Raw genomic sequence first — 14,934 nt, 5'->3', positions numbered from 1 at the left:
AGCAATCAATTACAAATCAGTAACTAAGACTAATATTCTTATCTATAGATCTTCCACCAGATATGTAAAACATGTGACTCTGAGACGCCAGTTGAGAAACAGTCTGGGGTCCGTCTTCCAACCCCAGGATCATATCCTGTTTTCGAGACTATGAACTGTTCCCTCTGGACTTGTTCCAAGAGTTTCATGCCTTATAGCATCCAGTTTATCAATAATTATAAATTTCTTTTGCGGCCCTTGCCGGGGCCTGCTTTTCTTTTATTCTCCCTGTCTCCTACAAACCAGGACTGATCTCCTTTAGGATGGACTAGTTGGATCTCCTTGCAGTCCAAGGGACTCTCAAGAGTCTTCTCCAACACCACAGTTCAAAAGCATCAATTCTCTGGCACTCAGCTTTCTTTATACTCCAACTCTCACATCCATACATGACTACTGGAAAAATCATAGCCTTGACTAGATGGACCTTTGTTGGCAAAGTCTCTGCTTTTGAAAATGCTATCTAAGTTGGTCATAACTTTCCTTCCAAGGAGTAAGCGTCTTTTAATTTCATGGCTACAGTCACCATCTGCAGCAGTCTTGGAGCCCAGAAAAATAAAGTCAGCCACTATTTCCACTGTTTACCCATCTATTTGCCATGAAGTGATGGGACTGGATACCATGATCTTAGTTTTCTGAATGTTGAGCTTTAAGCCAACTTTTTCACTCTCCTCTTTCACTTTCATCAAGAGGCTCTTTAGTTCTTCTTCACTTTCTGCCATAAGGGTGGTGTCATCTGCATACCTGAGGTTATTGATGTTTCTCCCGGCAATCTTGATTCCAGCTTGTGCTTCCTCCAGTCCAGCGTTTCTCATGATGTACTCTGCATATATGTTAAATAAGCAGGGTGATAATATACAGCCTTGACATACTCCTTTTCCTATTTGGAACCAGTCTGTTATTCCATGTCCAGTTCTAACTGTTGCTTCCTGACCGGCATACAGATTTCTCAGGAGGTAGGTCAGGTGGTTTGGTATTTCCATCTCTTTCAGAATTTTCCACAGTTTATTGTGATCCACACAGTAGGAGTAAGCAGATCACCAGTTGCCAGGGTTGGGGGCTGGTAGAGGAGATTGTCAGCAAAGGGCCTAAGAGAACATTGAGAGATGATAAGAATGTTCTCTGTATTACGGTTGTCGTTGTTACCGTCTGTATACATTTGCCAAAGCTCATTAAATTGATGCACTTTATTGTATGTAAATGATCAGATCTCAAGTAAGTTTTTTGAAAAAGTGGTTGACATGCCAGCAGTCCCCCTTCTTGGCTGTGTAACTAGGTGGGCTTCCCCTCTCTGCACCTCTGTTTTCTCATCTATTAAAGAGTTAATAAGAGGACTTCCCTGGTGGTCCAGTGGTTAAGAATCTGCCTGCCAATTCAGGGAACACGGGTTCGATCCCTGGTCTGGGAAGAGTCCACATGCCTCGGGGCAACTAAGCCTGTGTGCCACAACTACTGAGCCCATGTGCCTAGAGCCTGTGCTCTGCAACAAGAGACGCCAGCACACTGCGAAGCCCGTGCAGGACAACTAGAGGGTGGCCCCTGCTCACTGCAGCTAGAGAAAGCAACGAAGACCCAGTGCAGCAAAAATAATGAATAAATTTTTTTTTAAAGAGTTAATAAGAGTTCCTTAGAAGAAAAGCTATGACAGCATTTTAAAACCTAGACAGCAGACTTCATTTTGTCGACAAAGGTCCATATAGTCAAAGCTATTGTTTTTCTAGTAGTCATGTATGGATGTGAGAGTTGGACCATAAGGCTGAGTGCCAAAGAATCGATGTTTTCTAACTGAGGTGCTAAAGAAGACTCTTGAGAGTCCGTTGGACAGCAAGGAGATTGAATCAGTCAGTCCTAAAGGAAATCAACCCTGAATACTCGTTGGAAGTACTGATGCTGAAGCTGAAACTCCCAAAACTTGGAACACCTGATGCAAAGAGCCGATTCATTGGAATAGACCCTGATGCTGGGAAAGATTGAAGGCAGGAGGAAAAGGGGGCGGCAGAGGATGAGATGGTTGGATGGCATCACCGACTCAATGGACATGAGTTTGAGCAAACTCTGGAAGATAGTGAAGGACAGGGAAACTTGGCGTGCTGGAGTCCTTGGAGTCGCAAAGAGTTGGACATGACTGAGTGACTGAACAACAACTTCCTATAGAGGTTGGGAGTACTGAATGGGTCCCATCAAAAACTATAGCAGTGCCAGCTGTCTCTATGTTAGCATCACAGGCAGCGTCCCCCTGTTTCGTGGAGCGGGAGAGGAGGCACAAAAGAAAGTCTAAAAGCTTCCTATGGGCTCTGGTCTCTGACAGCCCCCAGCACACTCCTGACTGCATTGGCTGTGGCCGCCTGCTTACGCAGCCGCGTCCACATAGTCCCCACCGGCCCGATTATCTGTGGAGCCAGGCTCTAACGGATGGTCTCCTTATCACAGCTTAGTCACTTCTCTCTGGAGAAGATGGCCTCAATTCCTGTTCCAGTTCCCTTAGTGGGCAGAAGACTGGAAAGGCCGGAGGGGAACAGACACCCCTGCTTTGATCCCAAATCCTTCAGCAGCTTGGGTTTTTCCAACACCGCCACCAGTTCCTCCCAAAGGACTTCCTCCGCACTCTTGACCCTGACCAGCTCCTTACTGGGGCAAGAACCAATGGAGGCTAGAAGTGACAAGGCCAGGGTTTCTGTGACAGCCAGCACTGAGGGTCCTTCAGTTGGGTCGGATGTTAAAACTCCAGTCTCTTCTGCTGCTTCTGTTTCTGTGGCTGCACTCCCCTTTTCCCCCCACGGAGCTTTACAGCTTCTTTGGAGGGGATCACATGAGCCCGTAGCCCCCTCAAACCTCACGTTTTGGGCAAATAGTCATTGAATGGTTGACCCGAGGGCTCACTGTCTTGGACTCAAGAGCTGCCAGGGAAACTCGGTCTCCCCACTAATGGTTCTCAGCCCTGGCTGTACATAGAACCACCTGCAAGGCTTCATGACCAACGCCTGTCCCCACCCTAGAGATTGTGGATGTGAACGCTGGGAGTTCGTGAGACACCTGGGTGATTCTCAGGAGCCGACCAGGGCGACAGCCAGCAGGTTAGAGACCTGGGGACATTCCTAGGGGATAACTCTCGTCCAGAACCTGGGATGCAAATGACAGAAAGAAAAGAGGATGTTGATTGCCTCTTTAACCTTGAAGCCAGGGCTTGGCCTTGAGTTCAGGCCTGGGGGACACAGGTGCTCAAACCATAGCATCAGGACCTAGGTTCCTCCATCTCTCAGCTCTGCCCTCACCTGCATCCTCAGTTGGGCTTTCCTCAGGGCACAGTCGGGGGCACCAGGGGCATCAGCACCTCCAGGCCACCTGCCCCCTACAGGGTCCCCTTCCAGCAGTCTAAAACTGACCCCCCAGGTCGGCCGGGATCACAACACCTCCCTGACACCATTGTCTCCAACCTGCCAGACTCAGGCCAGACCCAGTGTGCTTCCCCAGGGGAAAATCGAGGTGCAGGCTCTCTGTCAGAGGGAAGGAACGGGAGTAGGTGTGAGATGGGCAGAACAATTTATGTCCACTCCAGAGGTTCTGCCCCCGCCCCAGAGGGGTGAGGTGTTCAGGTCAGGCATGTCAAGTGCTTAGAGCAGAGTGAGCAGCCCCCCACCCCTGCCCCCAGCAACACGTGAGACCCAGGAGACGGGCGTGGGCGTGCAGTGAAAGAGCCCACGGTCCCTGGATGCAGACAGAACCTGTCCACGCCCATCCTCTGCTCTTCTGACCGCTGACTCCTGCTGCCCCTCCTCTCCCCTCCCCCAGCACCCACCCCTGGCGCCGGCTTAGCTTGTGAGAGTGTTGAAATTCAAATACAGCCATCAGCCGCCTTGCTCTGTAACCAGAGCACAATCAGCCAGACTGCAGCCTTGGGCGGCTGCCATCCTCCCCACCGCCATCCCAGCCACCCCCAGTCAGAGCCAAGGGCGGGGAGGGGAGCAGGAAGCCTTGGCAGCAGCCAACCCCAGAAGGAAACAGGGTCAGGTGGTTTCTAGAAATTGAAACTAGGCTGAGCTTCCAGAAGCGCTTCTTGGGACCAGCCCGACACACTCTGACCTGGGAGGGTTTTCTGGGTTGGAGGTTCCTCTGCAAGTGGGAGGCCTTAGGACAGCCATCCGCAGGTGCCCCGGGCAGGTAAGCTGGTAACCTCTTGCTCTCAGGTGGGTGTCCCTCTCTTTATACAGTGTAGTCTTGCAGCGGCCAAGTCTCCCAGCCTGTGCTCAGTTAGGGATCTGATGCTCCTCCTGAAACCAGGGCCCATCACTGCTGCTCCTGTGTCTCTCTGTCCAGTTGGGCAGGTTGTTCACTGGTTCACAAGGACACCACCCAAAGGGGCAAGCAGTCCAGCCGAGGTGCTCCCTCCAATCTGTGCTTTCCAGCTCAGGCTGCTGCTGCTGCTCCTGCTAAGGCGCTTCAGTCGTGTCCGACTCTGTGTGACCCCATAGACGGCAGCCCACCAGGCTCCCCCGTCCCTGGGATTCTCCAGGCAAGAACACTGGAGTGGGTTGCCTGAAAGTGAAGTCACTCAGTCGTGTCCAACTCCTAGCTACCCCATGGACTGCAGCCTATCAGGCTCCTCCATCCATGGGATTTTCCAGGCAAGAGTACTGGAGTGGGTTGCCATTTCAGCTCAGGCTAAGCTTGCCCAAAGGAAGAGCACCTTTCCCCAATTTGCACAAGAGTGCCGAATGGCCCCGGGCAGATAATTCTGCCTCATCACTGGAATGAGTCAGGCAAAAATGGGTGGCCACAGACAGCCGGAGGGCAGTGACATTTGCATACCATGAGCCAAGTGCCTGATTGGCCATCTGCCTGGGACCCTGGGTTCCTGTTTCAGGATGAGCGAAGCTGGTGGCCGCCACTCTCTGGGGAGTGCAGAGGGTGACCAGCCGTCCCCATGTGCCTAGGACTGAGAGCATGTTCCAGGATGTAGGACTTCAGGGCTAAAACCAGGACAGACCCCAGTGTGCTGGGTGGTTGGTCATCCTGGCCACTCGGCCATCAGCTGAGGTCAGTGTAATGAAGAGAGGGTGGCTGCTGGGCAGATTCCCCCACGGCCACTCACCACCCACAGCTCCCTAGCTGTGTGAGCAGAGCTGGCTATCCTTCCGGGCTTCAGCCCCCTCACTTGTAAGGTGGGATCAACGAGGTCTTTCTCAGGGTCGTGGTCAGGATTCCATGAACCAGTGGTGTGAGCAGTCCGGTCCAGGGACTCTCTCTGTTCAGTGACAGCGGACCCTCGTGCCTGGGAGCCCCCAGAGGGTCTGGTTACCAGGCCCTGACTCGAGTGGTGCAACAACAGCGGCCACAGCCCTGCTGGCTGGGCCCTGAGGCGGGGTGTGGGTGTCGCAAGGCCCTCACTGGGCCAGAGCAGCAGGGACTCTGCACTGCCTCCATGCCCCTCTTCCCACCTCACTGTGCTGGTATGTGGACATGAAGGGAGGGAGGCAGGTGAGGGCCAGGATGCGGGCCAAGAGAAAAAGCGAGCCATGAGAATTACAGAGGCAAGACAGCCCGGCAAAAGTGGAGAGACTTGGGTGCCCCCCGCTCCCCTTCCCCAGGGCTGGCTGTGTGGCCTTTGCGGTCCCCTGCCTCCTCCAGCCTCCGTTTCTTGGGGACGCTGACCTCAGAGGCGGCAGTGCCAGGACCAGAGTGTCCTCTCGTCTCGTTCCCCTGCCCCAGTCTCCCCCAACCCCACCCAGCTGCCCAGGCAGAGGCCTGGGTCTTAGCCCTCAGCCCTCTTCCCCCGCCCCCCATCCACCCCCAGCCCAGTCTCTTCACTGCCGTCCGTCGCCGTGTCGCCCCTGCCCGGACTTCTGTGGCCTCCTCCTGACACATTTCCCCACCCTGCCAGCCCTCGTCCCCTCCCTTCCAGGTTCCACATGGTCCATTTCATGCAAAGTTCTTCGGCAGCTGCAGACCTCAGGGTACTCTCGCAGGCTGGCCTGCCTTCTGAGCCATCCCTGCCATCTCTCAGCCACCCTGAGCAGGGTCCCCCAGGCTCCCCAATCTCGGCCCTGCACCCTCTGCCTCCTCCCTCCCCGCCCTTCCCACCCATGCCCCCTGACAGTCACGCCCAGGGCCTAGCTTTCTGATATGGGCACCTTTCTCCCCCCACTGTCCTCGCTGCCCAGAGACCCCCCCCTCCTTCATCTGGGCAAGTCTTCCTCATCCTCGGAGGACCACCTTCAGACAAGGTGAGGGCCCCCGCTGGGACACCCAGAGCACCCTCCACGAGGAGGGCCCGAGGCCTGTCCAGCTCCACCCTCTCACTCCACTGCCTCCTTTCGCTGCAGGACAAGGGACCCCCAGGCAAGGCCATGGCTCCTCTACGGCTTGTCTGGATATGGCTGCTGGTCGCAGGGACTCGAGGTGAGCTGACCCCCAGGAATGCTGAGAGCAGCCGTCTGTGACCTTGCTCTACAAGGTCGGCCCCTTCCCCTTGCATAAAGTCAAGGCAGTGTTCTGCCTGGCGCCTGGGTCACAGGGGCCAGCCTGGGTCTTTGCTCCTGCGTGAAGCCCTGGCTGCCCCCACTCATGGCTCGGAGATTTGGAGAGGAGGTCGAGGGGCTCCATTCTCATCCAGCCGGAACCAGAGGGACCAGGCAGGAGGGGCTCACAGAGCGGCTGAGCCCCGAGGGGTCTGGGGTCGGTGCCCTTTGGACAGTCAGCATCCAGAGTCCTGGACACCTGTCCTCATGCTCTTCACACTCAGAGGCCCTTCCTCTTCCCAGTGACCCCATGGAAGGCCTGTTACACCCCATCTGAGAAGTGCCCTTTGACCTGGCACCCGGCTCCTGCCTGACCCTGTCGGCTCCAGCAGGGGCTGAGGTGGGGCTGGGTGGGGAGGTCAGCGGGCTGAGTCCCAGAAGAATGAATGTGGAGTGGGACCCTGCTTTCTCTCCTGGTCTGGCATACTCTTCCTGTGTTTCCAGGGCGCTCTGGACCTTTGCCCCCAGGCCTTCCCAAACATCCCTCCCAGCACTCCTTGCCATGGTGCCCAGGCTGCAACCCAAGCCCCAGACACCCACAGGTGGGGCCAATGTGGGCCTGTTCTTCCCTTGGGGTCCTGCCACCCCACTCTCAGGTGGCACCAAGCGCCCCCCTGGCCTGTCTCTATCAATGGCATGAAGGACTCAGACCTCAAGGACTAGAAAGGGGACGTCTACCCTCAGTGTGTGTATGGGGGCGGGGGGGTGTCTATGTGTATTTTTCACTCCTCCCAGGGTCTGATCCCCTCGAGGATGGATGGGGTGTTCAAAGCTAATGGTCCAGGGTTCACCCCTGTTGAGGAGAACTCTACAGCCCCCACGAAAGCCCATGGTCCCCAGGAGTGTGGGGTAGCCATGTTTCCGCCCAGGGATGAAGGCCGAGCACCCAGCCTCCATCTTTGCTAACCTCTGCTCTCCCTTGAGAGCCCACAGGCGTGAAAGACGGCGACATGCGGCTGGCTGACGGGGGCTCCGCCAACAAGGGCCGCGTGGAGATCTACTACAACGGCCAGTGGGGGACGGTGTGTGAGAACATGTGGGACCTGACGGACGCCAGCGTCGTCTGCCGGGCCCTGGGCTTCCGGAACGCCACCGAGGCTCTGGGCGGGGCTGCCTTCGGGCCAGGTAACCCACAGGTCTCCTGGTCCCCCAAAGCAGGATGCGCTGCCAAGGAACCAGGCCCAGGAAGGGGTCATACCTAAGGCGTGCAAATGGCATTCCCACCACTAGCAAAGGTTTCCAAGGGGCAGAAGCCCTGCGCTGGCCAAGAGCTGGCGGCCCAGTCTGCACTCCACTTGCCTGGCAGCTGTTCCCTCCAGCCCAGAAACTCCACTCCAGACTTTACCTTCTTGAAACAGTTTCCCCCTAAAAGAAAAGTCTGTGTGCAGTGCCTATGACTCTGAAAAAATGAGAAATCATCCACGTATTCAGCCAGAGGGGTAGATACATAAGTTACACAATAATTATTTGATACCTACAAAGCCGACCGACCGGGTGGAACAAGGCTAGTTCATGGTACAAAGTTACAATAGTAGATCTGCACCCACGCTCAAGTAGTCACACGACAGTACCGGGTAAAAACACGTGCCCACGTGGACCCACACTGGAGGGGACATCACCAACTAGGCCCTGCTTTACTGGGATGGCAGGATTTGCAGAGTGCTTTTCTCCATCTCTGTGCGTAACTGCGACTGTCCTTTACTAGGCTTCTCAGGGAAGCAGCACTGTTGGCAGGGCCTTCCTCCTGGGGCCGAGAGCCCCAGCTCCCCCTCCAGGCTCTGTTGTCCTTGCTGTGCTTCCAGGATATGGCCCTATCATGCTGGACGAGGTGAGGTGCACGGGGACAGAGCCCTCGCTGGCCAACTGCTCATCCCTGGGCTGGATGCAGAGCAACTGCAGACACGATGAGGACGCCAGTGTGATCTGCACCAACGGTGAGTGGGGGTGGGGGGGAGGGCGGAGGGGGGCGGCAGGGTGCCCCATACTGGGCCCCAGAGGCCCGGCCTGGATCCCAGGGACGGTGGTCAGGCCGGTTCCCCGGCTCCACGTGAATCACACGCCTACCTGCGCAAAGGTTCACAGGTGATGCCCGCTCTCCAGGAGGGGCGGGAAAGCCTGCAGTTCCCACCACCTCGCAGCAAGGGGTGCCCACTTCCTCCCCCTTCTCCCTGAAGCCACTCAGAAATAACTCTGTTTTAACCTGATTCTCAGGCACTGAAGCACTTCCAAATACAGGCCCACCTCAGAGATAGCGTGGTTTCCAGACACTGCCGCAAAGCGAGGATCTCAGTAAAGCGAGTCATGTGAATTTTTTTTCCCAGTGCCTGTAGAACTTATGTGTACACTCTGCTGTCGTCTAAATGTGCAACAGCTTTATGTCTAAAGGAACAATGTACATACTAAAATATTGAATCACTATGGTCCTCACCTGAAATTAAAATAATATTGTGAGCCATATACTTCAGTTAAATGAATAAACAAACACACTTAGAAGCGGAGCTGAGACTGGAACAAAGATTTTCTGATCCTAGCTGCGAGTTCTAGGATTCTCCGCTGCCTCCCGATTTGGCTCCACGCGAATCACACGCGTGCCTGAGCAAAGGTTCCCAGGTGATGCCCGCTCTCCAGGAGAGGCGGGAAAGCTCACAGTTCCTACCGCAGTGAAGAATCCCCGTGAGACCGGAAGCAGCTGTCACCGGGCTCAGGCTCCTGGCCCAGCGGCGCCCCCTTGCTGTGACACGGGGAAGTACAGGGAGACTAACCCGCTCTAGGCACAAGGGCGGGGCGCCTTGCTGCCGTGGGAGGATTGAAGATGAAGAGTTTTAGATAACATAAATATGCATATTTTCTCTCTCTCTCTTTTTTTTTGAAGAGAACAAATTTAAAGAATGGCCAATCCTAAATATAATAGAGCAATGCCATGAAATCAATAAACCAGCGCTGTTCCTTAGCCTCGCAGTCGTGTCCGACTCTGTGACCCCGTGGACTGTAGCCTGCCAGGCTCCTCTGTCGATGGGGAATCTCCAGGCGAGGACACTGGAGTGGGTTGCCATGCCCTCCTCCAGGGGATCTTCCCAACCCAGGGATAGAATCCCAGTCTCCCACATCCCGGGCGAATTCTATACCATCTGAGCCACCAGGGAAGCCCCAATAAACCCGAAAAGCCAGCAGTAAAAATAATGATAATAATATACACACTTTATTCTTTTTAAAAAATAATGTACATACCTTAATTAAACAATACTTTATCGGGACTTCCCTGGTGGCACTGTGATTATGACTCCACACTTCCAGTGCAGAGGACATGGGTTCAATTCCTGGTCAGGGAACTAGGATCCTGCATGCCATGAGGTACAGCCAAAAGAACCCAGTACTTGAGTGCTAAAAATTGTTAACTACCCTCCGAGCTTTCAGCAAGTCATAGTCTTTTTGCAATAGTAACATCAAAGATCACTGAGAATCGCCAACCCATGACACAGAAACACAAAGTGAGCAAATGGCATTGGAAAAAAAAATAGCATAGCTCAAGACCCTGCCGCAGCCTTCCGTTTCTGAGAAACGTGGCCACGCACAGTAAAGTGGGGTGCCTCTGCACCCCGTGTCTGCACACTGCAGGCTCACCCCTTGAATCGGCAGCCTTCTGTTTCTGCTGGGAAAGGGGGTGCATCACCCCCAAACCAGGCTGGGAGCTTCCAGTAGCTTCTCTAGGCCTCAGTCCCTTGTAGGAGGCTGCCAAGGACCCCAAAGCTCTAAACCACATTGCCATGGGACCCTCTTCAGACCAGACGAGGCAGGACGTTCAGGTTTTAGAAAGTCACACCTGGGTGATTGATTGACTGACTGATTGGGATAGGACCCCAAGTTCTGGAAGTCAGCCCCTCCAGATCCCCCCCAAGATGTGCCATCTGAATGTTGGGGGTGGGCAGGTGGGCTATGACATAGGGGTGTTTGACGGGGTGGGGCTCTGGGCCACGGGGGCCAACGGTACTCTGTGTTCCAGGGCCGTTCTTTCCTTGTCTCCCCAGGAGGCTTTCTGAGTTGATAAGGCAGGATCCACAGTTTAAGGGAAGAATCTGACTCCGGGGAGCAAAAGTATTTTTGGGTCACAGAGGAAGCGAGTGCTGGGGCCCCTCCTAACATGTGTCCCCCTCCATAGAAACCAGAGGTGTCTACACCCTCGACCTATCCAGCGAACTCCCTGCAGCTCTAGAGCAGATATTTGAGAGCCAGAAGGGCTGTGACCTGTTCATCACGGTGAAGGTGCGTGAGGAGGACGAGATGGCCATGTGTGCCCACAAGCTGATCCTCTCCACCAACCCCGAGGCCCACGGCCTGTGGAAGGAGCCGGGCAGTAGGGTCACCATGGAGGTGGACGCTGAGTGTGTGCCCGTCGTCAAGGACTTCATCAGGTGAGTGGCCTCGGGGCTGGGCCCGGGGACTGGGCAGCATCCCCGCCAAAGGAAAACCCCGGGGACTAGAGACGTGGCACCAACCGCAGCTGTGCTCGCCTGAACACATGCGAGGGCAGCCGCATATGTGCTCGCACACTTGTGTGCTCACACACCCACACACATGCGCACACGCACCTTCACAGCCACGCATCCTCACCTTTGCACACACATTCTTGTGTATTCTTTCCGCAGGGACTGTGAGAAATGGGTCAGCCCTCACACACACACACACACACACACACAGGCAAACCACACCTGTCTCTCAGGTGTCATAAGCACCCAAAAAAATAACTATCAAAGTCATTCTTCCTCTTCTCACCTCACTGATCTGCTCCTGCGAAATTTTTTTTTTAAAGAAACAGGAATCCAAGTCTGCTGCCTGAAGAAAGTGAGGAGAAAATCCCCAGGCAGCACCGTCCAGACGGCAGTCTAACCAGTGGGCCAGCCACGCCGGGAGCCCATCTCCCAGTTGAGAGTGGCCCCCGAGGGGTCAGCCCCTTCCCCACAGACCATCCTGCTGGGGGCTCACTATGTCACCACCTCGGGTGGGCTTCCCAGGGACTGGCGTTCTGGGAGCATCAATTTAAAGAGAGAACCAAGTGTATGAAAAGCCGTTCCCTCTCATGACCCAAAGTTGTAGGTAGCCGAAAGTGACATTTAAGAGGAATCGGCAAATGGCAGTTTAAAAAGATTAAATGGCGTCTTCTCAGCCAAGGATGAGAGCTTGGCAGCTGTCCTGTGCCCCTCCCAGCAGGACTGAGGTCTGTGATGCATCTGTGCCTAGCTCCAGCCTCTCAGCCCATCAGTCACCGCCCTTGGTCAGAGTCAGTGGTTCTCTGGACTGTCTAGCCATGTGCTCCAGCTCGCTCTCTCTGCCTCTCTCTGCCTTCCTGTCTCTGTCTGCCTGTCTCTCTCTGCCTCTCACTCCATCTTGGTGTCTCTCCCTCCCTCCCACTCTCTCTGTCTCTCTCCCTCCTCTAAGGCAGAGAGGCAGCAATGAGCCCCACCCAGGCCCTAGAGGGCCTCTGGAGACCCTTGTTCACTGCCTCCACTGCCCCCCACTCCCCTTCCCTCTGCCCGGCAGCCCCTACGTGGTGCAGAGGACCATTTTTGCTCTCGAGTTCACATTCAACAGCAGGATCACAGGATGTACTGAGCACATAAGGGCAGAGCGGCGGGTGGGACGAGGGCCAGCCCACCCCTGCTGCTGCCGCTGGACTCTGTGGAGTCCCGGCTCCTTTCTGGGCACCCGAGGCTCCGTGTTCAGGTGATGGGGAAGCCAACAAGTCTGAGGCTCCCTGGAAGGCTCGTCATTCGAGAGAAGCGGTGGAGAGAGTTTGGTTCTTTCCAAAGCAGGGCCCCACTCATCATCTCCCAGGAGACGGCAGGAGCCATCGCCTGGCGTTTCCCCTCCCAGCAGGCTCCCTCCACACGTGTCTTCACGAGCCAAGTGCCTCTTGTTGGCTCACTGAATTACATGGCGGGTGGCATAGACTGGGTGCCACCCACAGGGCTCACAGCTGGCAGGGATGGCAGACAGGAGGTGACCCATGATGATGCCGATGTCACAGGGGCACCAGACAGGTGCTGGGGCACAGGGGCACCCATGGGCACCCAGTGGGGAACTCACGAGTTCTGCCCAGGGGCATGATAGGGGAAAGGGAAGGGCAGAGCCCCAGATGGCCAGCAGGTCCTGGTGTTGGGGCCCAGCCCATGAAGACGATGGTGATGATCGAGGTGGGACCATCCCCACCGATGAGGATGAAGCAACATCCTCAAGGAGTCTGAGATCCGCCCAGCTGCCTGTGTACCTGGCTCTCAGCCCCCACATGAGCTTAGAATGGGGGTTGACTCAGGAGATAAGTCAGGGGGCTCCGAAGGCCCCCTGAAATAGCTGACACCCCGGGTATCAGCAGTTAGCCAGACACCTGCACCAGGGCACACCTGTCATCCTTCGGGAGAAGGTGTGGCCAGGCATCAGCCCTCGTCTCCCCTCAGGTACCTCTACTCCCGGAGGATCGACGTGTCCCTGTCGTCGGTGAAGTGTTTGCACAAGTTCGCCTCTGCCTACCAGGCCAAGCAGCTGCAGAGCTACTGCGGGCACCTCTTTGCCATCCTCATCCCCCAGGACCCCTCTTTCCGGACACCCCTGGAGCTCTATGCCTATGCTCTGGCCACCCGGGACCCCGTGCTGGAGGAGATCTGTGTGCAGTTCCTGGCCTGGAACTTCGGGGCCCTGACGCAGGCCGAGGCCTGGCCAAGTGTCCCCCCGGCCCTGCTCCAAGACCTGCTCTCGAGGACTGAACTGGTGGTGCCCAGCGAGCTGGTCCTGCTGCTGGCTGTGGACGAGTGGAGCCGGGAGAGGCACACCTCCCACAAGGAAGTGGAGGCCTTGGTGGAGAAAGTGCGGTTCCCCATGATGCCACCCCAGGACCTCTTCTCGCTGCAGTTTAACCTGTCCCTGTACTGGAGTCACGAGGCGCTCTTCCAGAAGAAGATACTGCAGGCCCTGGAGTTCCACACCGTGCCCTTCGAGCTGCTGGCTCAGTACTGGGGCCTGAACCTCACTGAGGGCACCTACCAGCCCCGGCTTTACACCTCGCCCACCTGGAGCCAGTCTGTGATGAGCTCCAGTTACAACCCCTCCCGGTCCTTCCAGACCCCCCAGCACCCCAGCTTCCTCTTCCATGACAGCTCCGTCTCCTGGTCTTTCGTCTACCTCCCTACCCTCCAGAGCTGCTGGAACTATGGGTTCTCGTGCTCCTCTGATGACCCCCCACTCCTGGCTCTCTCCAAGTCCACCTACTCCAAGTCCAATCCCACCATCGGCTATGAAAACCGGGCCCTGCTGCACTGTGAGGGGAGCTTTGTGGTAGACATCATTGACTTCAAGGGCTGGAAGGCCCTGATCCCCAGCGCCCTGGCTACCAACAGCTCCAGGAGCACTTCCCTCTTCCCCTGCCCGGCAGGGTTCTTCAGCAGGTTCCAAGTCGTCATCCGTCCCTTCTACCTGACCAACTCCACGGGCATGGACTAGACTCGAGGCTGGAGGTCAGGGTGGGCAGGAGTGCACAGAGGCTGGGCACCTCCCCTCCTTCACCTCCTCTCTGCAGCCACCTCCAACCACCGGCCACCAGGTGGCCCCCCTGCTTCTGTTGATCTCTCTGAGCTTACGGAAATTACTGGAAGACTTCAGCTACTGCAGACTTCCCTGGTGGCTCAGATGGTAAAGAATCTGCCTGCAACGTAGGAGACCTGGGTTCAACCCCTGGGTCGGGAGGATCCCCTGGAGAAGGGAATAGCAACCCACTCCAGTATTTCTTGCCTGGAGAATCCCATGGACAGAGGAGCCTGGCAGGCTAGAGTCCATGGAGTCGCAAAGAGTCAGAGACAACTTGTTGCAAAGAGTTGGACACAACTGAGCAACTAACACTTCCTTCCTTCCTTCAACTAGCGCACTCACAAGCTGAGAACTCCCACTTCAACTGCCTGGCTAATTTGTTGGGAAGCAATGAGATGTGAGCCAGGAGCTGTTGGGTTTCCTACCTGGCCTTTCACTTTCTCCACCCTCTGCTGTCCCTTGTCTGAGATCATTAAAATTGCACTGTGGTTCCCAAGTTCTCTTGTTCACGCAGAAGAGGCTGTTGAGTCCATAGGGTGTTGGGACAGAGGATGATTCGCTAGGCCCTGGGATCAAGTAATGAGCTGACATAGTCCCTTCTCTGTGAAGCTGCTGCAGTCTCGTGGGTGAGACAGGCCATCACAAGTAAGCAAACACTTGGGGTGAGGACCAGAGGGAATAATGGGTGATGGAAACCAGAGGAAGGAAGGTGGGAGGCACAGGCTGGAGCTACTTTAGTGGATCTCAGTGGAGAAATGAAGAGTGCGAGGCAGCAGGCGTTGGGGAAATGGCAGGAGGGTGTGTGTGTTCC

At 55.7% G+C, this 14,934-nt stretch overlaps 1 protein-coding gene across 2 annotated transcripts; it reads left to right on the top strand.

Annotated features, from left to right (window-relative positions):
- The first annotated feature begins 4,038 nt into the window (after nt 1-4,038).
- On the top strand, nt 4,039-14,331 carry LOC102400900 (galectin 3 binding protein). 2 transcript variants are annotated; one of them, XM_006064118.4, is made up of 6 exons: nt 4,039-4,194; nt 6,357-6,432; nt 7,485-7,676; nt 8,354-8,485; nt 10,708-10,960; nt 13,001-14,331. In XM_006064118.4, exons 2-6 carry the CDS (start codon nt 6,381-6,383, stop codon nt 14,037-14,039), a joined length of 1,668 nt encoding a protein of 555 aa, XP_006064180.3. In that variant the 5' UTR covers nt 4,039-4,194; nt 6,357-6,380; the 3' UTR covers nt 14,040-14,331. The 2 variants fall into 2 exon arrangements, with proteins under 2 accessions (XP_006064180.3, XP_025135408.3); XM_025279623.3 differs by having other exon boundaries at nt 7,476-7,676.
- Nucleotides 14,332-14,934: the final 603 nt, after the last annotated feature.

The sequence above is a fragment of the Bubalus bubalis genome, chromosome 3 (assembly GCF_019923935.1).
Source record: "Bubalus bubalis isolate 160015118507 breed Murrah chromosome 3, NDDB_SH_1, whole genome shotgun sequence".
NCBI lineage: Eukaryota > Metazoa > Chordata > Mammalia > Artiodactyla > Bovidae > Bubalus > Bubalus bubalis.
This window is presented reverse-complemented; position numbering and strand designations above follow the sequence as displayed.

What these genes read in the sequence shown, in the direction of transcription:
- LOC102400900 (XM_025279623.3), top strand. Translation starts at nt 6,381, where the DNA reads ATGGCTCCTCTACGGCTTGTCTGGATATGGCTGCTGGTCGCAGGGACT. An exon ending in GCTGGTCGCAGGGACTCGAG is followed by an intron (nt 6,433 to 7,475) that starts GTGAGCTGACCC and finishes CTCTCCCTTGAG; the next exon opens with AGCCCACAGGCGTGAAAGAC. An exon ending in CGGGGCTGCCTTCGGGCCAG is followed by an intron (nt 7,677 to 8,353) that starts GTAACCCACAGG and finishes CTGTGCTTCCAG; the next exon opens with GATATGGCCCTATCATGCTG.